The sequence below is a fragment of the Orbicella franksi genome, chromosome 10 (assembly GCF_964199315.1).
Source record: "Orbicella franksi chromosome 10, jaOrbFran1.1, whole genome shotgun sequence".
Taxonomy (NCBI): domain Eukaryota; kingdom Metazoa; phylum Cnidaria; class Anthozoa; order Scleractinia; family Merulinidae; genus Orbicella; species Orbicella franksi.
This window is the reverse complement of record NC_138154.1, coordinates 24,226,863-24,252,378: the sequence shown is the minus strand read 5'-3', so window position 1 is coordinate 24,252,378 and position 25,516 is coordinate 24,226,863. Positions and strand designations below refer to the sequence as shown.

Genomic DNA, 25,516 nt, shown 5'->3' with positions numbered 1-25,516 from the left:
AAAGGTATTGCTGGTTTTCAGTGTCACGCAATTCAAAATAGATCAAAATAAAAAACAAAACCGGTCAATAGATAAAGTCCAGAATCTGGGACATGAAAGAAGGTAAATATGCAAAGACTCTCGCCAAAATTCTGGTCACAGCAATTTTTCTTATGCGAGATATGCAGAGAAATTTTTTACCCAAATTTACAGAGATTTGTATGGAGACGCCATGCTGGTGCCCATCCGTATGGCCCCAACATGGCGGCCGGAAACCAACAGAAACATCTGTCACTGAGTTTTGCTACAAAAGCGTGAATTTATCCCTCGCAAAACTCTAAAACATTAAAATAATACTTTTTTTAAGACATGAACTGTTCAGATAGCCAAGTTTCCCGAAATAAGTCACTTTTTTTTTAAACTATCATGACAGCTCTCTAGGCCGTCGTGTAAATGCCGCGTCACGCAAAAGCTTAGAAATTCAAGCGTAGTTTATCACAAAACCAAGAACCCGTTCGTAGCGAAAATTTGTATGAATATTACTTTTCAGCTGCTCTTATACATCATTAAAGTAAAATCTCAGGAAGATCAATGGTTTTGTAGTTTGAATTTTAGTGACGTCATGTGAGCTATACGGATTCTAAAGAGCAAGTCTGACATAGCGTAAGGTGGCACAGACAGTTCAAAGATTCTGCAAAGATACATACCGATAGAAAAAAAAAATAAAATAAACAAAGGTTATAGAAATTAATACGAATAATAGAATAATGCTAAATAAATGTTTATTTAATATTCTCTATGTAGTAATAAACACCGATTTGATTGTTCCTTTAGCGCATCATCTAATTTGCTTTTATTTTTTTCTGTTATTTCAGATTTCAACGAATGTAGCCTGAATAACGCAGGATGTGAACACGTTTGCAACAACACTGCAGGAAGTTTCAACTGCGATTGCAGAGCAGGATTCAAACTTAAAGCTGATAAAATGGGCTGTGAAGGTAAATGTAGATGTTTTTATTTCCATAAAAAAAGATACTTACTTCCTATTTGTGAAGAAAACTTGCGCGTGCACAGCACTACTTACGTATTCCCTAAAATTTGTTCAACATATTGTTCATCAGCGAGTTTTTTGTGTGTTTGATTAAAGCAGGGTTTTAAATTTAAGCCCTGTTTTTTTATATCACAGCCAACCAAACTCAACATTGTTTTGATCGTTAACAAGGGAGTGAAATCAGCAGAATCTTCCGTGGGAACAGGATCAGCTTTGTTTTGTTATGGGATCTAAAATTTACCGATAACATGAGGTTTTCTCACTTCGGCTGAAGCGGAAAACTTGTTTGTTATCCAGCTACTAATTAGCACTGGGAATTTTCTGTGGAGAATTTGAAGGAAACTCCGCTTGGCTAAACATGGAAAAGTTAGAGCTTATTGAAAAGTGTTTCAGAGTTCTGAAGACGATAAGAATACTGAGAATTTTGCATTCCTTCTTTTTGTTAAACTAATAGAGAAGAGCACGAAAAGGATGATAAGAGAGCGGAGGGAAAAAGGACTGACACTCCTTTGAATTTTTATTTCGTCTACTGTAGACGCTTGAGCAGAACAAGCTTTTCTTTAAAACTGTTTTCATAAATCCAGACGTACATCTTTGTAATGTAGCGACATAGTGACTTTACAGAACAGTAGTAGTTAAGCAAACTTTCATGCCCGCGAACCTCGCATTTAAATTACAGTCGAACCTGTATATAATGGCCCTGTATGAAGCGGCCACCATCTATTAAGCGGTCAGTTTTCAAAGTCCCGATTTTTTGTTCATACAAATGCTATATTTGTTAACTGTATTAGGCGGCCACCTCTAATAAGCAGTCGTTGCCATCCTGTAGCAGTCCTATGTTTGTCTTTCTTTGTTATTTTTACCTATATTAAGCAGCCACCCTAAACGTAACAACTATGAAATGACGGAATGTGATATTTTGTTGTGAAATGTACGTCACAGAAATACGGTGCTGTATACCGTAGAAGAGTAGAGGACAATTTAATGCATAGTCACGTAGGGGCCAAACCACCCCCCAAATGTTTCGTCAGTTCTTGGGTATTTCACATTATTTCGCATTACTTAAAAAGTATTGACTCTTTCTACACCAAACTTGCCAGATGAGCAGGAGACCTATTGCCAATTATATTTACGTGAAAAATATCAGTAAATCTCAAAGTTGTGACGGCACAGTAAGGTAAAGGTAAAGGTAAAATCTTTATTTAGACACGGTATTTCCTTCAGGACTATACAATATTTAATTTAGTGATGACATCAGTGATGACATCATGTTTTTTGCCACTTTTGAAGTTTTTAATATGCATACTTTTTACAATGTGTTCGAAAGAGCACATCAAGGGGAGTTGAAACCTGAAAAAATTTTGTCCATATCACAAAAATTAAATGAAATATGGCATTTTTAAATATGAAAAATAACTCTGCAAAATATGGGGTCCCCCCTTGAGAGAAATCCCCAAATTGGAGCCGTAATTTTGTTCCAGCAAATGCACCTATGTTGCACATGTGATGTGCCAGATGACTAAAGCAAAAATAAAGAAGAAAATCGGAATAAAAAATTATCCCTCTAGTGTTATTGCGTTAAAATTAGTTTTGTTACGTCATAACCTGTGACGTCACCCGTTTTTTTTACTGTTAATACCATCCTAACAAAGCCGAAAATCAGATTTCTAAAAGCATACGATTTTTTACAACATCAAGCTTTTTATTTTTCTAGATTATTAGCCTTCCTAGAATAAAACTGAAAAAAAATAAACCAGAGAGACTGACTTAAGAAGGACAGTATGGTTAAGCAAATTCCGGGGGGGACAACAAAAAAATATTTAACTTACCATATCTCGAAAAATAATCATCATAGCAAAAAACGGTTTCCGGCATTTTACTCCTCAAGTCAAGGCCTGTCCAATGACGTAATCTTTTTATCAGATTTTACAAAAAATTATAGCACGTTTTGGTGACGTCATCAATTATGACCTCATAATTTGACATTTTGTAACAACTTCCAAATTAAAATAATCTGAAAAACAAAGAAAGCTCATCTGCCAAACTTGGTTCAGAAATAAATAAACCAAGCAAATATAGCCTTCATGAAACATTAGGGGGGTGGTTTGGCCCCTACGTGAGTACTTTTTACACATTGTTACGTATATATATTATACCGTTAAGTTACAAGTTGGCAGTGAACCCTGTTTAAAGTATTCATCCCCTGAAAGAGTGTTGATTGTCCTGATGTTTCCTTGCATGGAGTGTTTCTGAACTGATACGTCTTTAAAATTGACATTAGACTACGCCCAGTGAGCATTTTTAGTGAAATTGTGTTAAGCGGCCAGTTCCTCATGTCCCGAGGTTGGCCGTTATATACAGGTCCGACTGTATTTATGGAGATATTGATTCTAAAATACAGGACGAGTTTTAGTAAAAAAATTCCATAGAACTTTGGAACTTGAACTATTTTCCATTCTAGATTCCCTTCCGTCAAAAAGTAACACTTGATTTTCATTAATGAAAATGATTTTTTTATTGGTTTCGTTTGAAGATGTCGACGAATGCGCCTTAGCAGACCAGGGTGGCTGTGAATTCAAATGTTCTAACTACGAAGGTGGTTATTACTGTACTTGTGATGTTGGCTACAGACTCATGGATGACGACAAGAGCTGTGAAGGTAAATTCACAAGAATACTGCAAAAACAAGAACAACGTAGCGAACCATGAGATTAAATTGTTATGTAATATTAGTGTCTTAGCTTGGGTAGTCAGTTTTAATAGAGAGCAGAACGTTGTTTAAATATTCTAAATGTTTTTTTTAACTCTTTATGGCTGTTGTCAAGTTCGCTGTCCAAATTGATAAATATCTTTCTGTGCTCTAGCAATATATAAGATTGCCTGCGCTAGTTAATCGTAACGTGGCATTGACCAACCCGAAAGCCTTATTAGCTACTTTGGACACTTCACACATTTACTTTCTATTGTTGTAGTTTTTTTTTCTGTGTCGTTGTTCATGGTAATATGTAATATTTGTTTACAGAATTGATTGTAAGAAATAGTGCAAAACAATAAAAATCTGAAATCTGAATCTAACATTACTTCTTTCATTTCAGAGATTTACTGCCCTGCTTTGGAAGCTCCATTCCGCGGTCTCATCACTCCGGACAGCTGTACTGACGAAAGAGAGAATATCAGGCGTAACACTGTCTGCACATATGGGTGCGAATCTGGACACTACATCGCGGGTGGAAATCAATCATTAACCTGTCAGATCGATGGATTGTGGCAAGGAACTGTGCCTTATTGTAAACGTAAGTATCGCTGTGCAAAATTAACAGAGATAGAAATAAGCTACAAACACTTCCGAATTCTGCAAAGCACTTGGTGTGTTCGCTAGGGCTACATCATTTCTTTCTTAAATTGCGATAAAATATGGATCGCCTTTCACTCAGTCAGACAGTGTGCAGAATCCAAATAGGCCATATTCGTATTCTCGGTATTGGACTGGAACTAGCTTGCAATTGAGGCTACTGCGGGGAGTATTTTCAAATGCAAATGAAATAAATCTCTTTTTATAAGATTCTCTTGTAAGAGCCTCGTTTGCAAGCTTGCTCAAGTCTCTTACCGAGAATACTAACATGGCCTAATGTGTTATAAATCCGTTTCAATCCTTCATTCTCTTCGTTCGAAATGCCAGCTCAGTTCCAAAGCGGTTGATATTGATTATCGATACCTTATCGGTGTCTTGTGCGCGCTTCATGGCTCAACAGTTTCTTGATTTCATAATCAGAATCTCCTGATTAATAAATGTTATGCTCGTATTGAGATTTAACACTTAACTATGTGAAATTATCGAAATTAACGTAGTTTCCTTATGGTCACAGTTCTCAGTAATGATCTTCAATGTTTTTATCGCTTACTTTTGTCTTTTCTGGGGAAAAGTTTTTATATATCTTCAGCAAGGAGTCTTACGGGATAGTTCTCTAGTCAATTACAACCAATCATATTTTATGAACTGCTAGTCCAACATCGCATCTCGCTGCGCTCGATCCACACGATCAAGACCTCGGGATGATAGTTTTCCCATACGGCCCTCGTAGCTGGTTAATAAGATGGCAGTGTTCGCTCAAACTTGAAGATTCTATGCATAACCTACTATCAATGCCTATCATTCGCTTCACATTATAATTTCATATTTTGAACTTTCTCAGCGGTCGTGTGCCCGAAGCTGACTTTACCTGACAATGGTAGAGTGGTTCCATCATCATGCTCACAAACAGACGTCGAATACGGCACACGATGTGTGTTCTATTGCGGTGACGGATATGCACTCAGCGGTCCTAGGTACACCACGTGTCAAAACGATACTTCCTGGAGCGAGATCGCCGCATTGTCTTGTGTGAGAGGTAAGAAATATTCCCGAACTGTACGTGAAGACTATGGTCGACCTTTACGTTGAGTTTCGCACAGCTGATTTTTTGGCCCGATACTCGCATATTAGCATAGAGACTGACCTCTCTCAGGAAAAGTATATTGCTGTTTGATACTTCATTTCTTTTCCATAAGATTATGACTGAAAGTAAAATTACCCAAATCAATCCTCCTTGGTCAGTTGATGGTTCAACTGCTATTGTAATCCATTCGACATTCCATCTTCACTTGATGATTTATTGTTAGCTGGAGACACAACAATAGCACAGTACACACTCTTTGCAATATCAAAACATCAACCAGTGCTAACTGAATAAGTAATTAACTGTAAACATAATTTAAGTTTGTTTATTTGTTTGTTTTTGCAATGATTAATTCCACACGTACGTGTACTAATCAGTTACAGAAGAATTTTACTTGCCCTCTGTCGAGTCTAGCTCACCTTCTCCCTCCCCCTACTCTAAACTTTTCGTTTCCATTAGGTCGATCGAAACAAAGGCGAAAATATTGTCATGTATCACCATTAGCCTTCTCTGCTGTTTTACTGTTCTGTCCTTACTGTTTTTCTTAGAATATCACTACACCCAATATTCTTTTCACCCTCTTGACGGTGACTACAAATGTTTTAAGTGCGTGGTCTCTTTGGCTAAAGTGCATGATCACCTTTTTTCGCGTATCTTTTTCAACGAATCTTAACTCAAGTGACATCAGCATCACTAGCCTTTAAGACCCAGCATTGATCATTATGTTCTGGCGCTTCTATTATTGTTTTCGTTTACAAGGTAGCGAGGTTTCTATTGTTTTCCAATGCTCACAGCGCGCAGTGCATCCTGGACAAGACTGGTTCTTTAACTGCCAGCTAAAGGTCAATGAACGTTTAGTCTACAAAATCAATTTTAGGCATAAGTTACGCAGAGGAAGAGGAAAGCCATGTAGATCTGTTTGCTTTTCGGAGATAGACTTGACCGGTTTCGTTCAGGCATTTTACAATTTACGGAATCACGTGATGTAAATAAGTTGATGTGTAGTAAAGCCCAATACACATATCACGTGATGTATTTTCAATCGGATAAAATATTGGGTCACTCAAGTCGTACTGTATACATGTATCTAATGATTTGGTACCTGTATGCATCTGTCGTTATAGTTCACCGCTAAATTTTCTTCGGGCGATACTTATTGGTTTCTATTGATCACGTGACGCAATAGTGTTCATCTGCGGAGAAACACTATCAATCCTTATAGTTGACCACTAAATTTTCTCCGATTCTTATTGGTTGAAATTGATCACGTGACGCGATAGTGTTCATCCGTGGAGAGACACTATCAGCCCATAGTGCCCGTCCGAGAAAAATACCCGGATGGATAGTACTCGTCCGTGTAAGTGTTTCTGTAAAGAAGCGGGCTTACAGAAAGTAAACAATTGAAATTTATTAAGTGGGTTTTTGTCTGTTTTCTTTTTCAAATTTTACATTTGGCTTTAACGACCTTTTACGGCTTTCATCTAAAAAAAGTTGAAAATAATTAAATATGAATTTTGAACTGGCGCACGGAAGAAAACTTAGTGGTGAACGATAAAGACAATAGAGTGTTTATGTCTCGGAACTATCGGTCTGATAGTTGTCCACTGGAAAAGTTGAAAATTTACAGAGTATGTAAATAACATGTAATTAACATGTAAATAATCAAAAAGAGACTGTAAAGAATAATTTACATGATTTTTCCCCTTTTACATGTTTTGGAGGTTTCATGTAAAAAAACATGTAAATATTTCAAGTGAAACATGTAAATGATGAAGAAAACACTGTAAATGTTTCAAAGCAAAGGGCTAAGATCATGTAAATAACATGTAAACTGTTCCAGCAAATACTGTAAATAGCCTGTAAATTTCTTGTGATTCAACCTGGAAACCCGTAAATAACATGTAAATTTAATACAGGAAGGCTGCCATAATACTGTAAATAACATGTAAATAAAAAAAGGGAGGCTGTAAATAACATGGAAAATGAAAACAGGAGCCTGTAAATAACGTGTAAATCAAAAAAGGGAGGCTGTAAATAACATGTAAATCGAAAAAGGGAGCCTGTAACTAACGTGTAAATTGAAAAAGGGAGTCTCTAAATAACATGGAAATCAAAAAAGGAGCCCATAAAGAACATGTAAATCGAAAAAGGAAGCCTGTAAATAACATGTAACTCAAAAAAGGGAGCCTGTAAATAACATGTAAATCGAAAAAGGGAGCCTGTAAATAACATGGAAATCAAAAAAGGGAGCCTGTAAATAACATGTAAATCGAAAAAGGGAGCCTGTAAATAGCATGTGAATGGAAAAAGAGAGCCTGTAAATAACATGGAAATCGAAAAAGGGAACCTGTAAATAACATGTAAATTGAGAAGGGGAGCCTGTAAATAACCTGTAAATTGAAAAAGGGAGCCTGCAGATAACATGTAAATCGAAAAAGGGAGCCTGTAAATAACCTGGAAATTGAAAAAGGGAGCCTGCAAATAACCTGTTAATTGAAAAGGGGAGCCTGTAAATAACATGTAAATCGAAAAAGGGAGCCTGTAAATAACCTGTAAATGGAAAAAGGGAGCCTGTAAATAACCTGTAAATGGAAAAAGGGAGCCTGTAAATAACATGGAAATTGAAAAAGGGAGGCAGAAACCCTGTATGATAAATAACTTGTAAATAATAACTTTGAAGAAAAATGCATGGAATGTACTGTTTTATTTTAATCAAATCTGTTGACCTTAATTATAACAGTAGAAAATATGCAAATTTATACAGAATCAGAAATTTATTGCAATCAGAACAAACTCAGTAAAATTCAAATAGTTTTTATAGGCCATGAATAAGGTTTACAATGTATACATTGCAACAAATAAAACATGTTTTCTTTTCTTTGTATCCATAACAAGACGACTTAAATGTAATTTTGTGCATGGCCAAAATATTTTAAAATACCATGACTGAGCTCCTTTAACCGAATTCAAGCACTTTTCAAGAAGACTACTAAAATTCAAGAGCTTTTCAAGATTGTGCCAAACCATGTCATATTCAGCTCTATTTAATTCATAAATAATAACATGATTAAGAACTATACTGTTGTCAGCTACAACTAGTAAAAATAATATTTTGCAATTTAGGTGTATTACTAAATCAAAATTGTTTGCGAATGGATACCTGTCTTAAATATATACTAAATTCACAAAGTCAAATGTAACATAATGATAATACCTTTGTCATAAAATGAATGAATAAACTGTTTTTTCTTACTAAGTAATTAATGTAGGATTAAATTAGCCTTAATAATAATTATGAAAAATGTGGGAGGCACGATGGCCTCGTAGTTACATGTAGTGCGCTCAACTCCTGATCGAGCAGTCTGGGTTCAAGCACTAGGCAGGTACATTCTGTTGTGTTGTTGGGCAACACACTTTACTCTCAGTGCCTCTCCACCCAGGTGTATAAGTGGGTACCAGCGAATTTAATGGTGGGGTAACCCTGCAATGGACTGGCATCTCATCCAGGGGGAGTAGAAATAGTCCTAGTCGCTTCCTCCTACAGAAAGTGGGATAAGCCCCAGTCTGTTGGGCCACGTGGCTTGTATGCAGACTTAACCTTTACCTTATTATGAAAATTACTGCAATGTAAGTGTGAAGTATTGATCAACTTTTTTCATAGAGTGAATTGTTCTTTTGAAATAACAGAAAATAGGGAGAAACATTTACCACAGATAGAGATTGACATTTTAAATTCATCATAGAAACATTCATGCCAAAGGAATACTACATTGCATAACACAAAACAAGGCTTCTGACATCTTTTAGGCTATGTTTACAAAGGCACAGTTTCCTTCTTTTTCCAAACCTGTACAGAATCCAAACAGTACAAACATTTTGGACCCCTGACAAAACATTCACTGTAAACAAAATTTTACTTTTTCTTTTTGTGATAAAAAAATAACTGTACTGTAAAAAAAATTCATAGGGGCCTGTTGAAATTGAAAGGCCTATCTAGTACCATAGCTCCCATAACACATCATAAGTTAATAAATTATTGTTCTGGTACTACATGTATGTAAACATAGCCTTTGCTTTTTATGATGAAATCTTATAGCTGTTGTATTGAACAATAAGTATCAACCTAGCAATCTAAGATATTTAAATTTAATGCTAATTCACTAACACAGGTACAGTGTAGGTGATACTTCAAAGCATTAAAAATGTTTAAAGTGGTTGAATTTATGCCAGAAAGTGTTGAAGGTCACCATGTTAGACTGTAATGCACCAGGGACCCATTTCTCGAAGGTCCCAAAAAGTTTTCGCACCCAGAAAGCCATACCAAAATCTGAAACCTTATGCTTACAGAGCTGTTTTATTCGCTTATTCTCAATATGGACAGAGGTTTCCTTCACACAAGAAGTTTCAGGCATATACAGCTCTTAGTTTTTAGACACAGCTCAATTAAAGATGGCTTTGTGGGCCCGAAAAGTTTCCAGGGCCTTCAAGAAATGAGCCTTGGACCCCTTATAGAGTCATAAGTACTGTAGACCTCTCAGTGGCCGATTTTTTTCCTGATCAAGCATCAATGCCAAGGAGTATGCACGTATTGACCACTCTCAATTTTACTTCATCCTAAAAGTAACATAAAACATTTTGTTAAATGAGATAAGTTATGTCTCAGTATGAATCAGCAAATTCTGTGTATGATATCAATCAGCGAATTTTACACTGGAGTTATTATTTTGTTTCTTATCATTCCAATTTATACTGTGACCTTTGAAATCGGACTGTAGCCGGTCATGTTGACCGGCCAAAGTAATTTTAGCTCGGTCACGTCTCATTTCTGACCGGTCAAGATATTTACGAAAAAATCAAGTACACGTAATGTGAGCCAAATTAAACCCACAAATATAGTTTGTTTGTTTCAGTCACTGCTAGACTGTTTAAAAATTGGCTTAATATTTTTCTGAACGGATTTAACCCCAGTCACTCGAATGGCATTCCTATCGATCTTGAACGCATGAAAAACAGCAAGCGAATGGTCTTTAGCAGTTTGAACAGATACATGTATGCATCGGCGTATGTTTTCGTATGAGGTCATAATAAAAAAGAGCTTAAAACTCTCTGATTTACAGTTGGGGATTTGACTGTTTATTCAAGAATGAACAACGTGACCGTCTCAACATGACATGACTGGTAAATATGACTGGCGAGTGAAGTTTTTGGCCAGTCAAGTCACCATTCTGGCCAGACACTGCCCATTGACCGGCCATTATTTTGAGCCCTGAATATTCATCAATCAAACAGATCTTACATCTACATCTGTAGCTACTGTGTGACAAAAAATTTGCATCTCTGATTGGAAGGCACTGAATGTCAGAGGATGTAGAAGAACTAAACTCAAAATCTGTGGCAGTAAATATTCAATGTCACTATCTCCTACATTGTAATATTCATGCACAATAAATCAAACTCCTATCAAACAATGTTTAAATAATAAGTCAAGTTATTTGCAGGCACGATTTGATTGTTTCTTACGCACACTTATGCTCTATTGGTGGACAAAGGTACAGATGATGTCATAAACATTTGTTTTTGTTTCTTTGTTATGTATTACGAAGCAGATAGATTTTATGTTGTCATGCATCTGTTCAGTAATAGATCACAGAAGACATCAAAATGTGGTAAGAACATCAGTGACACACGCCTGAAAAATTCACAGATTCTGTGACACACTCTGGTAATGGCTTATGTGAATATTTTTTGTTTTTACCGCATTTTGATGGTATCTGTGATCTACTTAAGGCAGGAAAAAACCTAGGTCTGATTTCCTCAGCCAAGTAAATTTTGCTCTTGGGCAAGTGAAAATAGAAGTTCAGTGGCCCAGTGGGCAAGTGAAATTACAATGTAGCCTCAGTAGTCTTGTGAGTCTGACTAAAAATGCCAGCTTGATAAATGATAATTTCCAGTCATCCCATTTCAAAACTTAAGACCTAAAGATTAGTTAATTATTAGGTTGAAAGCAGCAATTAGTTAGGAATCCGAGTGTACTTCATTCGCATTTGTCCTCTGATTTCCTTACTGGCCACCACACTGGCAACTAATATTTAAATGGGGGCAAGTGAAAACTGAAATTGACTAGCCCACTGGGTAAGTGACTTACAATTTTTTTCCCTGCCCTGCAACAGATGCATGAACAGATGCATGACACATGAAACCTACATGTATTTGGTAAGAGCCGAATTTTGTACAAGTAAAATGTACAGCTGTAACAGGGCTCTAAAGTGCTGTCTCGTCATCCCAGGGTAAGGCAATCGATTGAAATCGATCCATAAATTGATATAAATCAATAAATTGAAGTTAATGTAAGTGTTATCAGTGCTATCAAACAATTGATAGAAATTCATACTCACATGCTAGAGAAGTTTCAAGTTATCGATTTGATTTTACCAAATTTATCAGTCATTACAGAATCAATTGAAAGTTGGTCTCTCTTTGTTAGTTCACATAAACTGTAGAAAAATTGTGTCCCTCAACACAATGTTTGATTGTAACTTTTTTACGTAGATTTCAAAGGCACTGCCAAAGACCCCCAAAACATAGTCCCCGATACATGTATGCCAGCAAAATATTCTGTTTACAAGATACGATGTTATGTTTTTATGCAATTGTATTCATGATTTCATATTTCACTTTATATCTTTTGTTCATTTCTTTTTTATTAAATGTTGCTTAAAAGATAAGCTAGTATCAGCAAAATTGATAATGCTTATTGAAAATTTCGATTACTCATGACGAATCCTTTTATTGATTTCTGATATCATTGACTAATTTCTATTGATTGTTATGAAATAATCGAATGACTATACTGTGTCATCCAAGACAAGTAGATTTTCCTGCCTGGGCAAGTTACTTTTCCTTTTTTTCAAGTCCTGTGTAGTTTTCATGACAGTTTGAGGTAAATGTATACCTCTTTATAAAGTATCATAGTGTTTTTTTTTTGTGAAAGAAAATTCCACAACATTTAACTTACTATCAACACCAGTGGGTGCAATGTCCATGTACAGTTGTGTATAACAGCATATTGTAACTTGCATGTAGGTACAACTGTAGACACCTGAGTAACTTCAGAATACTTACTCTAGCATAAGAGAAATCTCTCTGCTGGAGATGGCACATTACATTTTAGCTTACTAGCATTCACATCAGAGGGCAACATAACCTTACAAGAGCATGCATCAGAAGGAATCATAAGGTGTATATAAGCCAATAACAAATGTCGCATGCTCTTACTCAGTTATCGAGAACAGATAATAACAGATAATAAAACTCTTTATGCACGGCAGGTAAACATCACCAAAGTCGATTCCACAAGCAATGTAACTTCTCCTTGATAATGACACAGTCACAACCAAAGGCAAAACGAAATGTATACGTATCTTGACGTTACTTTACTCTACTCGTTCAATTTATGCAAAACTTGCTTACCTGTTGTTGTTGTTGCCTGTAATCGCTATCTTCAACTTCTGGGTAACGGAAAACTTTACCTTGAAACCGTGCACGGTGACGAAGCGAAGGTAGAGTGGATTTTGGCCCGCTAAAACAGAGCTCGAGTTCTATGCAAGTTCCAACGAACTGCCAAAAAATGGCGGGAGAACCGAAAGAACCTGGTACCTAACATGAAGACCGCTGATTCCTGCTTGTTGGAGATCGGGCACTCACAAGGCTTGTATGCTCTTATAGAGGGACTGGGATAACAGTGATGGCAATGAAAGCACAAAACGGTAGAAATCACCACAAAAAAAAAAAACAGTGAACATGCAAGGGCAGACTTAGTTGTATTTATCTTACTTGTAGAATGTTCATGTTTCGGAACATTTAACGCTCTAAATCGATGATATTTCGTTCGTTCTCAACGGTTCAGGGGCACAACTGTGACCTCGAACTTTCGCGGTATGAGAAATTTAATGTCTGTTGTTTTCGGATTGTTAAAAATGTCATTTTGGCTACCGAAAAAAAGTCAACTATCATTTTCGGAAAAGCGGTAAGACCTAACGTTTTCGGAAAATGGACAAAAAAGCCCTAATAAGTTCGAGAATACTCAAGCTCCTCTAGAATAACCGAACAGATAAATTTTTTTTTTGCGCAACCTAAAATTAACCTACAGAGCTTTGAAAGTACACCAGATAACCTAAAACGGCGTTTAAAAGCATTCGAGAGAAAACGGTCGTTAGGTGTCCCTTATGGTTCCCTGCCTAACCTAACTCCGCGTCAGTTCAAACTCGATCACCAGGGCTCTTTCCGTCTTGAACTCACACAACACGTGACGCTTTCATGGTCCTTCATAAATAAATACGTAGGTGTCCGAGAATTAATTTTTCTCTTTTCTAGAGACGTAAGCTTGGGACGCCTGCATGTGCAGTAACAATTCTAGTTTTACTTTGTCGTTGTGGATGCGCGGAAAGTTCACAAGAAGACAGCTTAGTGCGGTGTCGATCAATGCAGCGATTTAGTTTGGTGCATACCTTCTAACCCAACTTCAATTTAAAGTACATTACAGCACACACTTGGACTTTCGAGAACTTCAAATGCTTCAACTTAAAAGGCACCTTAATGGAGGCTTCACGGTAGGTTTACGGAGCTTTACGGCGGTGTTACATTTTAACTTTACGCGCCTTTAAAAGGTCCCGTTTATATGTTCTCGGTTGCCCGAGACAACCCTTCCTCTCTCTCTCTCTCCCCCCACCCCCTTCCCCCAAGTTTAACCTGGCCGGGGTAACTTTTCATTTATTTCTTTGCAAAATCCAACCAACCGTTTACAAGAGGATCGCGAAGCTGTCGGTAACTTGGAATTTACATCATTTGAACAGTCTCCGTTGGTTGAACCGTTACACCAGAGTTACATTAAATAAGCCCACTTTTCCATTACATGGTTTTTGCAGGGTTTAGGCAGGCCTTCTCTTAAATTTAGATCTTTTTTTTTTCTAAGAGTCTCCATTTTACATTAACGTGGTCTTTACACTTTTTCGAAAAGCCCCCATTATCTCATTTAAGTTGTTTTCACAGCCTTTACAAGGTCCCCCTTTTTAATTTACATGTTTTTAACAGGCTATTTACAGCCCCCCACCGCACCCGTACAACTTCTAGGTTTTCCATTTACATGGTTTTTAAATGTTTCTTACAGGCTCCCTTTCTTTCATTTACATTGTTTTTACATGTTTTTTACAGGCCCCCTTTTTTCATTTACATGGTTTTTATATGTTTCTTACAGGCCCCCTTTTTTCATTTACATGGTTTTTACATGTTTCTTACAGCCCCCCCCCCCCCCCCCTTTTTTCATTTACATGGTTTTTACATGTTTCTTACAGGCCCCCTTTTTTCATTTACATGGTTTTTACAGGGTAACAAATATAACATTTCCAGACTTTTGACAGCATTCGCTTGAATTATTTACACGTTTCTCATATGGTTTAGCAAAGCAATTTACATGCTTTTTACAAAGGCAGATACTGTAAAAGTGCGTAAAACATTTTACAGGTTTTTACATGTTCTTCAAATGATCATTGTCGACAAAGACAATGTAAATCACTATTTACAGAACATTTACATGCTGTACTAAAAGCTGTAAATTTTCTGTAATTTTATTTTACAAAACCCTAACATGTAAATTGTAATTTACAAAGAATGTAAATCAAGATTTACATACTGTAAATTAAAATTGACATGTCCATGTAAATTTTCAACTTTTCCAGCGGTCCCTTGGAAATTTGATGTTCTTTAAACTAGCATATTTGTTTTAAGAACATCAAATTTCCGCGGGGCAACTATCAACCGATAGTTCCTCGACAGAAATACTCTATTGTTTAAATAGTGCGCTGTTCGAGGAAAATACCCGGATGGATAGTACGCGTCCGTGAAAATGTTTCTGTGAACAAGCGGGCTAATACTAATCAATTGAAAGATTGATCGATCTGCATAAAGTGGTTTATTTAAATTTTACACTTGGCTTTTGCGCCTATCATTTAAAAACAGTTGCATATTTGCCCTCGAGGCTTCACTTCTCGGGCAAATATTTGTTTTAAGAACATCAATCATCCGCGGGGGAACTATCAGCGGACATTTCCTCGACAGAAACACGCAAAATAGCATGCGTACACACTACACATTCCTTAGATTTCTTAAATTTCTGTCTTATTTTACAGTTTACACGGATCCATGGATCGTGTGTCCAATCGACAGAGTAGAAGAACTTGAGCCAGACAAGTCCACAGTGGTGCTTGGATACAAGTGGCAACTTCCACGAACCAATATGAAGAACGTGACAGTGTCGCCTAGCAACTATGATGAGAATTATGCCTTCCCCACTGGCAGACACCGAGTCACGTGGATAGGAACCAGTGACAGTGGAACACAGAAGAGTTGTAGCTTCCATATCACTGTAAATGGTGAGCTGAACATATTTTAGAGACTTTAAATAAATGCGATACTGATTATTTAATCGCAGTCTAGGAGTGAATTTTTTTGACGTAGCACTTGATAGTAAACGAGATCTAAACTCCGCCTTGTTGTTATTTTTTCCAGACGTGACTCCTCCCTCAGTCCAGAACTGCCCTGCAAGCATCGTAGAGCGCTCCAACTCTCTGCAACAGGCCATCACGTGGACACCACCAACATTCACCGATAATGTAGCCGTGGTTAGCGTACAGTCCAGTCGCGATCCTGGATTTATCATGGACACGTACACGTCACTAACCGTACGATACACAGCTTTAGATGCTGCCGGGAATGTGGTTTATTGTATCTTTAACATCACCTTGGAAGGTAGTACCACGCTCCCACTTAAACTAACCATGATAAACAATAAAATATATCACTTTGAAACACGGAACAAAGAAAAAATAACTTGCAAGAACTGCTTGTTGTCATAAGGTCATGAAGTCCTTGAATATATCCTACACATTGGACGCCTTGCAATGCACTGAATAACCACAGTTTACGTAACTGAGAATGCAATTTGTGGAATAATGAAGCAAAGATCGTGATTATACTTATAAATATCATCTGATTTATCGAGGTGTCATGAAATTATTAAATTCTTAGCCTTAGACAAAACATTTCTAGCCTTCTGATTGGCCCTGTAAATCTGTATTTGACCTTATATAGGAAATGAGTTATGTAAGTTTCTCTTCGATTAATATTTTCTGGCGGTAGACTTGTTCGTTTACCCTCCTTGGATAAGGGATGATTATGATAAACTCCGCGTTCTGCGCCTCGTTAATTGTTATTTATCATCTCGTATCCTGGGCGGACTCAGAAAATATTGCTAAATATTCCTCGAGATTTCGCAGGATAATTATTCGAATTGTCACCTACTAGGGTCATTTGGGGGAGCGGGGATAGCGCAGTGGTGAGAGCGCTCGCCTCCCACCAATGTAGCTGGAGTTCGATTCCGGCCCAGTGCCATATCTGGTTGAATTTGCTCGCCTTGCTCCGAGGGTTTTTTCCTGGTTCTCCCTCCACAGAAACCAACATCTCCAAATTCCAATCCGACCAGGATAGAGGACCGGCATGGAAACCAGCTAAGGGCTGATGTGGCTTCCTCTATAAATATTGTAATTTATTGATTTATTATTCTCTGTCAAAATGTCCAGTCACTAATAATCAGTTATGTCTTAAAAATATTTTTCAGGAGCAGTATGTCAGACCATTCCTAACCCCAAGAACGGCATTGCTGCTAAGTTTGGACTATTCCTACAGCTGAGGTGTGACCAGGGGTACTTCTTCAACCCATACCCTGCTGGATTACCAAAGTTATTCGAGAATCCTTTCTACAGATGTTTAGATAATAAGTGGGTGTCCCAGAATGACGGCGTGTCCATTCTGTACAAAGCTCCGGACTGCATGAGTAAGTCGTTTGTCTAAATATCATTGTTTTATACTGTAAGCATGCGGACCCTGGAGGAGATGATGGATAACAGAACTTATACTAATCCGCCATACAGGCCCTATATTACTAAATGCTATCCCTCTTAAGGACGTTGCGCGCTAAATACAAAGGTATTTCGCCCGAAATGGGATTATGTGGGGGGAAAAAATTCTCAGCAACGGTGATTTGAATCCGAAGAGAAAATTGAGGATAGCCACGCATTTTCAGAGATAATTAGCCTGAAGTTCGGACAAAAATGCTGACGTCAGCATTTAAAAAAAAAAAAGAATGAAGAGTATTTCTTTGATTATTTCCTTGGAATTCGCCTTTACGTACATAAAAACAAAGATATCTATGAAGACCTTTAAAACACCTAGCAAATGGTAACAGCGCTCTTAGCGTTTCCGACAGCTCTCCTCCAGTTTGTTAAATATACAGTCGAAACAGCTTTTACACACAGCCGCAAACTCATCACGTGTTAAAATTATTAGGCTTTTTTTTGTTTTTTTTTTGTTTGTATTTTTTGTTTTTTGTTGTTGTGTTATTATTTGTAATTATTACGCTTGCCACTTCTGTATCATAAGGTAAAAAGTAGTGGTTTGTACGCGTTTTTGAATGCTCAATGGGTGGTTTTCATCTTTTTTCTTCGGGGATGGGGGTGGAAGGGAAATCGTTTAATTCATGCTTTGAGTAAAACACAGAAAGTGTGTAACCAACAAAAGTTGGCACCGTCCTTACTGAGTATTTTAGATCGCTTCCAATCCTAATGTATAGATTTAGCCAAACCTAAAAGCGTAGCTCGTGGGCCGGGTTGTTCAGAGCCCGATTAAGCTAAACTAGAGTACGGGTAGAATTTTGATTTGAGTTTTCTTATTTTGAGGCGAGGTTTTCTGTATATTAATTGGCCTTCTGTTTTGAGTTTTCATAATCACAAAATACACTGACAAAACAAAAGGAGTGAAAAACGTTTGTATCGAACAAAAAAGTTATAATTTGGTTAACTTGTAATCCTGGATTAGCGTTAATCGGCTTCCGAACAACCCGGCCCTATTTTCAACAAGTTAACCTAACACTAGCCCGCGATCCAATCAAAACCAGCACCTTGTCGGCGGTAAACTTAAAAAACACGTGACCTCGATGATCTCTAAACTTAAGACCCTGATATGATCACGTGATACTGGTCAGTGGATACCTTGTTTTGGTAGGTGTCAATTGATCATAACATGCATGTCCAATATCGAAGAAATACACGGTAAACCAAGGCTGCATGTCTCTGTCAACCTATCTTTTGGAGTATGGCCGCCATCTTGCGCGACTCCGTCGCCGCCGTCGCCGTCGTGCGTACGCGCCCACGAGCAATACCACTAGCCATGATAACCATGAGAAAATCAATACATGGGTTTCCTTTTCTTCCCTATATGAGTATGGGTCTCCCCTTGGCGACCCTCCGGGCCGCCGGAGCTCCGCTATGAACGAATTTTAGTCACGTGGGCAGCTCACGCGGCTCTACTCAGCGCGCATTTTATCCTCAAAGAAAACATCCACGCTACACGTGTGGCAACAGATTTCCGTGGGAGATTATGACGAACAGTACGTAAATATTAACAAGTCCTTACAGAACTCTGATTCAAGGCTTCACGTCAGACCATAGTTAATAGAGGGAAATGGTTGTGAAACCCAACAAAATTCTTTGTTTTATGTTTTTGTTTGCTTTTACGACCCTGACCGTGTATAAAACAATCAATTATCCACCAAGAAGATCTCGGATGCACACATTTAAAATTATACGTGACGCACCCAGGCTACCCTACCTTCGCTTCCAATCCCACCACACAATGCTTGAATGAGTTGAATACCTGAATATACTAAGCACGGATAACTGGATTGTGTCCATATCTTAAATTACTCTTTACAGAACTCAGAAACCAATAGAAACATTTCGGTTAAGTAATTTTTACATAGTGTATGAGCGCAAAAGAAAAAATTTAGCACAGTTGTGGACCTTCCAACATCAATCTTGGCATCTTTGTTTCCTCCTTTGAAGTTTGTCGGACGTAATAAAAAAAAAATTGTTAACAGCGCACTTTGCCTCACTTTTATACAGCAGTTATTACGACTACGACGTTATTACGCCTATCAGTACAGTAAGTGACCAATAGGAAACAGTTGAACACTATTAACATTAAAGTGACTTTTTTCTTCCTGCAGAGTATGTGACTTACACTGGTTCACCCTGTCAAGGTGGAACAATCCTATTGGACAATGCTGTATGCTGTAAGTATCACGTGACAATTGTGTTCACTGATTAAATTAGGTTATACTTTCATTTATCAAACTCCACTCTGAGAACTGCAGATAATAAACAAGTATTGCAGATGGTTTTTCGTGATTTGAAGAATAATCGAGGCCGAAGTGAGTGTTATCAGGCGAAGGCTGACAACTCTTTGCGAGAACAAGATTATTCTGGATACCACGAAAAATCGAATTCGATAATTTATTTGTCACACATCGTTGCAAAAAAACTCAGATCACAAGTTACATTATTTCAAACTTACGAGTGAAACCAATTTAACGCTCGTGTTTCCCTCACTTTTGCCGATGATTTTCGTCATTGGATACTCTTTTACTTCTTTTTTTACTGTCTTGACTACTTCTTTGGGTTTTTGTGGATTTTCCGCCACACACTAACCAACACTGTCTCTACATTTTCGGTATTTCGTGGTCGGAAAGGCGATGGAAACAGAAAAACCTTACTAGACTTTTAATGCGGACAAAAAGGAAAGACTGCAGGCAGGGAGGCGTAGTGGCCTCCTGGTTAGTGTGGCCCTTGCCGGGGCATTGCGTTGTGTTCTTGGGCAAGACACTTTATATAATTTAATGAGTACCGGCGAACTTAATGATGGGAGTGACTCTGCAATGGACTAGCATCCCATGCAGGGAGGCTACAGAAACCGGGATAAGCTCCGGCCTGATGGGCCACTTGGAATTTATGCAGACTTCACCTTACCTGCAGGCAGACCATATTCCATTTGTTAATACGCCAGTCTTACATTACAATCTGGCCAGGCGCAATCAATTGTTTTTTTCAGATGGCGAGAGAATTTGCGTCATTTATCAGAACTAAAAGACAGTTTCATTGGCTTAGCGTAACTAATTTAGTACACTAGATGTTTATCATTTCGCCCAAATATCCTTTTGTTATAGTGAACTGTCCCCCTGGAACTCACAGCGACAACGCCACCAACACGTGCGTAGATTGCAACACTGGATTTTACATGGACGAGGAAGGAAAAACAGAATGCCAGCCATGTCCTAAGAACTACAGTACCGCCATCACTGGAGCTACCAACAAAACTGACTGTCGACGTAAGAATTGTTTTATCATTATCATTATCATCATCATCATTATCATTATCATTATCATTGTCATTGTCATTGTCATTATTATTATTATTATTATTACTTTTTTTTGGAAAGGGACAAATTCATATGCCTTTATTGAAACATAAACACGTTACACTTGACGAGAAATAAATTAATGCATTTACGTAAAGCTCTGTTACGGATTAACTTGACAAAAAGTTGACAGTTAGTGTAGTTAGAGTGGTTAGTTGGTTGCCGGGTTGGTTGGTTGGTTAGTTAGTTAACTTCTCTCCGTTCCAAGAGGCGCATTAGACAGCAACTCTCGCTCTTCAGATTAACCAGCCCTGCCTTGTGCCATGCCCCAGGCTTCGACCCAGAACGCCCGCTCTTGTCTGCGCTTCTTGTCCTTCTCCCTGCAATACATAGCAAACATAGGTAATCTTTTCTTCTTTTGCTCTTATTACAGGAATCTGTCGTGCAGGTCGCTACTCTGTTAACAATGGTGTTTGTCCATGCAAACGATGCCCGTATGGAACCTACCAAGAAAATGAACAAATGACCAGCTGTAAAGCCTGCCCAGTCGGAACCAATACAACACGCACCGGAAGTACATCCATTGACCAATGCGTGTGTAAGTACTGGTTTTTTTTTGTTTGTTTTTTTTTCAGTTTCTAATGGTGGTGCCATGGGAGTCACGAAGTTTCAGGACAGGAACATGTGTATATGACAGATATGGTTTTTTTGTTTTTTTTTTAATTTGCTTGGTGGAATCTACATGAGATAATGATAGGAAAAAAGACACTGCATATCTTTTTTTATTATTATTCACCGCGTTTTAACCATCTGAAAACAAAAAATTTAACTTCCGGTTTGGTCAGCTCTCGTAAGGTCTCACATGAATGGCTTGAAACCCACTGAGAGGACAAAAGAACAAGCAACAGAAACAATGCCCCCTAGCTCTAAAACAATAACAGCTGCTAACAATGAAGAGAATTACAAGCTTACGAGAGCTGCTGCCCTACCTGGTCTACTTATCTTCGTATGTGTTTGTAGTTTTGAACCAAAATTGCCAACTACGCGAGGGGGTCTAATTCCTGGTATATTTCACCTATTTGGTGGGAGGTGGGGAGGCTCTATTTGCTCGGTTCGGAAAATATGTCGACCTCTCATTTACCGGAAGTGAAATCCCTGTTTTTTTGCTGTCAGCTCCTGTCCGCATCACCGGAACTGTACCTGATGCTGACTTTTCTGTGAAGGAGAACGAAACCATTTCTCTCCTTTGTAACGTTGAAGGAAGTCCAGCACCTACTGCCACATGGAGCAAAGTCGGCGGTGAGTCTGCAGCTAGTTACCTTCACTCCAGCACACACAAAAAAAAAAACCCACAGGTTTAGAACAGTTTCCAATAGGCCATTTCCGAGTTGTCTTTTGCCTCTGTGCCAAAACGAGTCTTCGTGCGCGGAACCATTCATATGAAAGTGTGTTCCGCCTACAGGTTCATTTTCATGCAAATCAAACTCATTTTTGCAAGACTGGTTTTGCATCAAGTCTCGTTTTGAAACAGAGGCACAGGATAACTCGGATGTGGTGTAAAACCGAAACCAAAACAAACACACTGGTCAGTCACAGAGGACTCGGGCCAGTCAAAACCTGAAGCAAATACATGTAGCTGACGTGAGGTGCAGGAAAACGTGCCAGCTAGTGAATCACAATTTGTTCTGGTTTTATCATCGATTGGATGACAAAGTTGCGCGAATTCTTCAGTTTAGGCCAATCGCGTTGCGTAAAAACGCAAAACCAAAGCAAATATGACAAATATGACAAACACTCAAGTGAGAACTTTTTTTTTCACCTTTGTAAAACATATCATTCCCCAATCAGTCCACCATTAGCGCTTTGAAAGAATCGTCATCCAACGTATTTTGTTCCCAGGCTCCTCTCCTTCGTCAGGCCGCGTGACAGTCAATAACATCCACGACCTGGAATCGGAGCTGACGGGCGTAGAATACGTCATTTCCGGGGCGATTGTCTCTGACTCTGGGACTTACAAGTGTACGGCGGCCAACACAGTAAACTTGGTTACCAAGGAGATTACTGTAACTGTTACAGCTAGCGTCTGAGTCGTCAGTGAATGGCAAGGTATGAAAAACGTATGATTAAAAATAAGATTTTTTCATCGCAACCGGTGTTGGGCGAACAGTTACTTAAGATCACTCAGTACCTCGTTAATTCAGCCATTCCCGCACAGCACGGGTTAACTATCACTTTTTGATGCCCTGTTCCAGCAAAGGTCTAGTTTTCTGGGTTTATTACCATTCTTTAATACACCGGGTCGTCCTGTTAATTCCCCCAAACTTTGTTGGGCTTTCGCTGGTCTCTTTGACGGTGTGTTGTCTAAGGGTTTATTATAAATCTACTAGCGTTCTATTGCGAATGCCATTCTTGTATTGGCTACACTGCTCACTATCTATTCTGTTGTAAATAGTGAGTAGCCTAGCAGAGTGTGGTGACACAATGGCGGCCGCTTGTCGAATGTTATTCCTCATTTGTTACTCCTCTGTTGCTGACGCCCCGCAATTTTTATTATTCAAAAACGGTAACCAACGTGACCTACTAAAACTTTCAGTATCTTCAACATAAGTTGATCAGGAAATCTTCGAGGACCTTATAGATCTATCGCGTTAAATTAGGAACACGTCACAGAATGCGCATCTTGGAAAATTGTTGCCCGGGGGTTAATCAGATTGCGCCTTGCCAATAGTGCCCCAGTCGGTTAGCCTGGGTTACGCTTTACATTGACATAATGAAAACTGCGATTAGTCTCGATTTCTTTCTAAATTTCGAGTAGGAAAAACGCGTAATTTCCTTGTGCGTCAAACTCAGTAGCCACCTTCAGGGGTAATAGAACGCGGTGTTTTACGAGCGGCGAAGAATGAGGCTCCAGGAACCCACCTAAAAACTGATTTGAACTTTTACTTTATACCCAGATTTCAGATGTTTTCAAATTATTACCTTTGGAAGACATTTCTTTGAAATAGTTTGCTAAGTAATTGCATCTTTGTTATTGTTTTGCAGATAAATTAAGTGAACCTCATATAGAAGAAACATAACAGACAATCCACAGTTTACAAAGAGTCGCTATTTCATGATAATTTTAATCGTAACTGGAATCATAACAGAAGAGAAATAAACGGTGTATAACACATCAGAAAGTGTCTCTTGATATACGTTTAAGTCCTTCTTTAACACTATAATTATTCGAAGACATAGTTTGAGCTATGGCTATCCCTTGCTGAGAACAAATACATAAACAACAACTTTTATTTGGCACGAAAGTATGCAGTGTAATTTGAAAGGCGAGGGCATTAAGGTCCGAGAAGCAAACAGCTTTCCGACTTCCAACCTCGACAGAAGCGGCGAGCTTCGAGGAACAGGTAGCTAGTGTTCTCATTAAGGTCCGAGAAGCAAACAGCTTTCCGACTTCCAACCTCGACAGAAGCGGCGAGCTTCGAGGAACAGGTAGCTAGTGTTCTTGGACAGATATGTGTACATGTTTTCAAATTTTAAATCCTGATGTTTTTACACAAGGCCGCTCTATCTGGGAGACTTCATTTATTTCCAAGATTTCTATTGTCAAAGTAATTTTCGTGGCTGGCCGGATTTGTGTAGAGCAGTTGTATTGTAGCCATTTTTCCATAAGGGGGTTGGTCCACCGGTTAAGGCAATGAGCCAAGAGAGTATTAAGAGCTCTGAAGACGGAGCAGCTGATGGCCTAAGCTCTAAACATCTTTATTTATTACTCTCAGTAAATCTTTAAGTTGGCTACAGTGGCAAGGGCAACCTGCACCGTTTATAAGGTTCTTTATAATTGGCCAAACGAAACAATAGGTAAACAGCAAAAATAATACCCCTAGCCCTAAGAAAAAACGAGGTGCGCGCGGATTAACAACTGAACGAATCCAAATAGAGGTTTTAAAGAAGTACAGGTCAACTGGTGTTGTAAAACCAAAACCAACGCAGCCACTTTAGCCAATCACAAGGGACTCAAACGATCCAATGAACCAATCAAAACTCGAGGCAAATACGCATAGCTTGCAAGGAGCGCGCGGGAGGATGTGTGCGACGGTGTACGAGTGAGTTACGATTGGTTTTGGTTTTGCTTCTGATTGGATGAGAAAGTGGCGCTAGTATTTTCATTTCTATTTCAGTCGTTTGGCGTAGTCATGAAAAATAAAGTAAATGCGAATCACTTGCGACGCTCACGTGAAAACCGCTCTATGATACATTTGACCAGCCAGTTTCTTTTGTTTGTGATAGGTTATTTGTCGATATGTAGTAGTAGTAGTAGTAGGACTTTATTGAAGTGTCAAGGTATTTAGCTTTTAGCAAACTGATTGGGGACACTAAAGACTTCCGCACACTAGCCGATTTTTTGTCGTAGAACTGCAGATTTTTGTCGGGGTCAAATCGGGTGAAAATTTGTCGGGCCATCAGCTTGCCGCACACTAGCCGGTTTTTTGTCGCGGCAAACCGCGTTGAGGCGAGGAGCCGAGTCATCCGAAATCAAGATGGCGCCTATTCCACTGACGTGACTCTCATGACATTTCCTAATTGGTTGGGGCGTGCGCGAGCCCCGACAAATTAATTGTCTTGGTCCACCGCGCACTAGCCGACAGGGCCCGATAAGACGTTTTGAGATCTAGCACTGTCAGATATCGCCCGACAAGCCTCGATCTTGTTGCAGACTTGTCTGAATTCACCGCACACTAGCCAACTAGT

At 38.6% G+C, this 25,516-nt stretch overlaps 1 protein-coding gene across 1 annotated transcript in view; it reads left to right on the top strand.

Moving 5' to 3' along the window:
* LOC145499550 (uncharacterized) overlaps positions 1-23,935 on the top strand; it is a 96,557-nt gene extending 72,622 nt beyond the window's left edge. The window contains exons 33-45 of the mRNA XM_081479073.1: positions 855-977; positions 3,564-3,689; positions 4,126-4,323; positions 5,224-5,418; positions 15,651-15,893; positions 16,030-16,269; positions 17,138-17,353; positions 19,583-19,648; positions 20,579-20,740; positions 21,204-21,368; positions 21,944-22,069; positions 22,670-22,876; positions 23,813-23,935. Of these exons, the coding sequence (XP_081335199.1) occupies positions 855-977; positions 3,564-3,689; positions 4,126-4,323; positions 5,224-5,418; positions 15,651-15,893; positions 16,030-16,269; positions 17,138-17,353; positions 19,583-19,648; positions 20,579-20,740; positions 21,204-21,368; positions 21,944-22,069; positions 22,670-22,857 (2,048 nt within the window). The 3' untranslated portion in view covers positions 22,858-22,876; positions 23,813-23,935. The remainder of the gene's footprint in view (positions 1-854; positions 978-3,563; positions 3,690-4,125; positions 4,324-5,223; positions 5,419-15,650; positions 15,894-16,029; positions 16,270-17,137; positions 17,354-19,582; positions 19,649-20,578; positions 20,741-21,203; positions 21,369-21,943; positions 22,070-22,669; positions 22,877-23,812) is intronic.
* Positions 23,936-25,516: the final 1,581 nt, after the last annotated feature.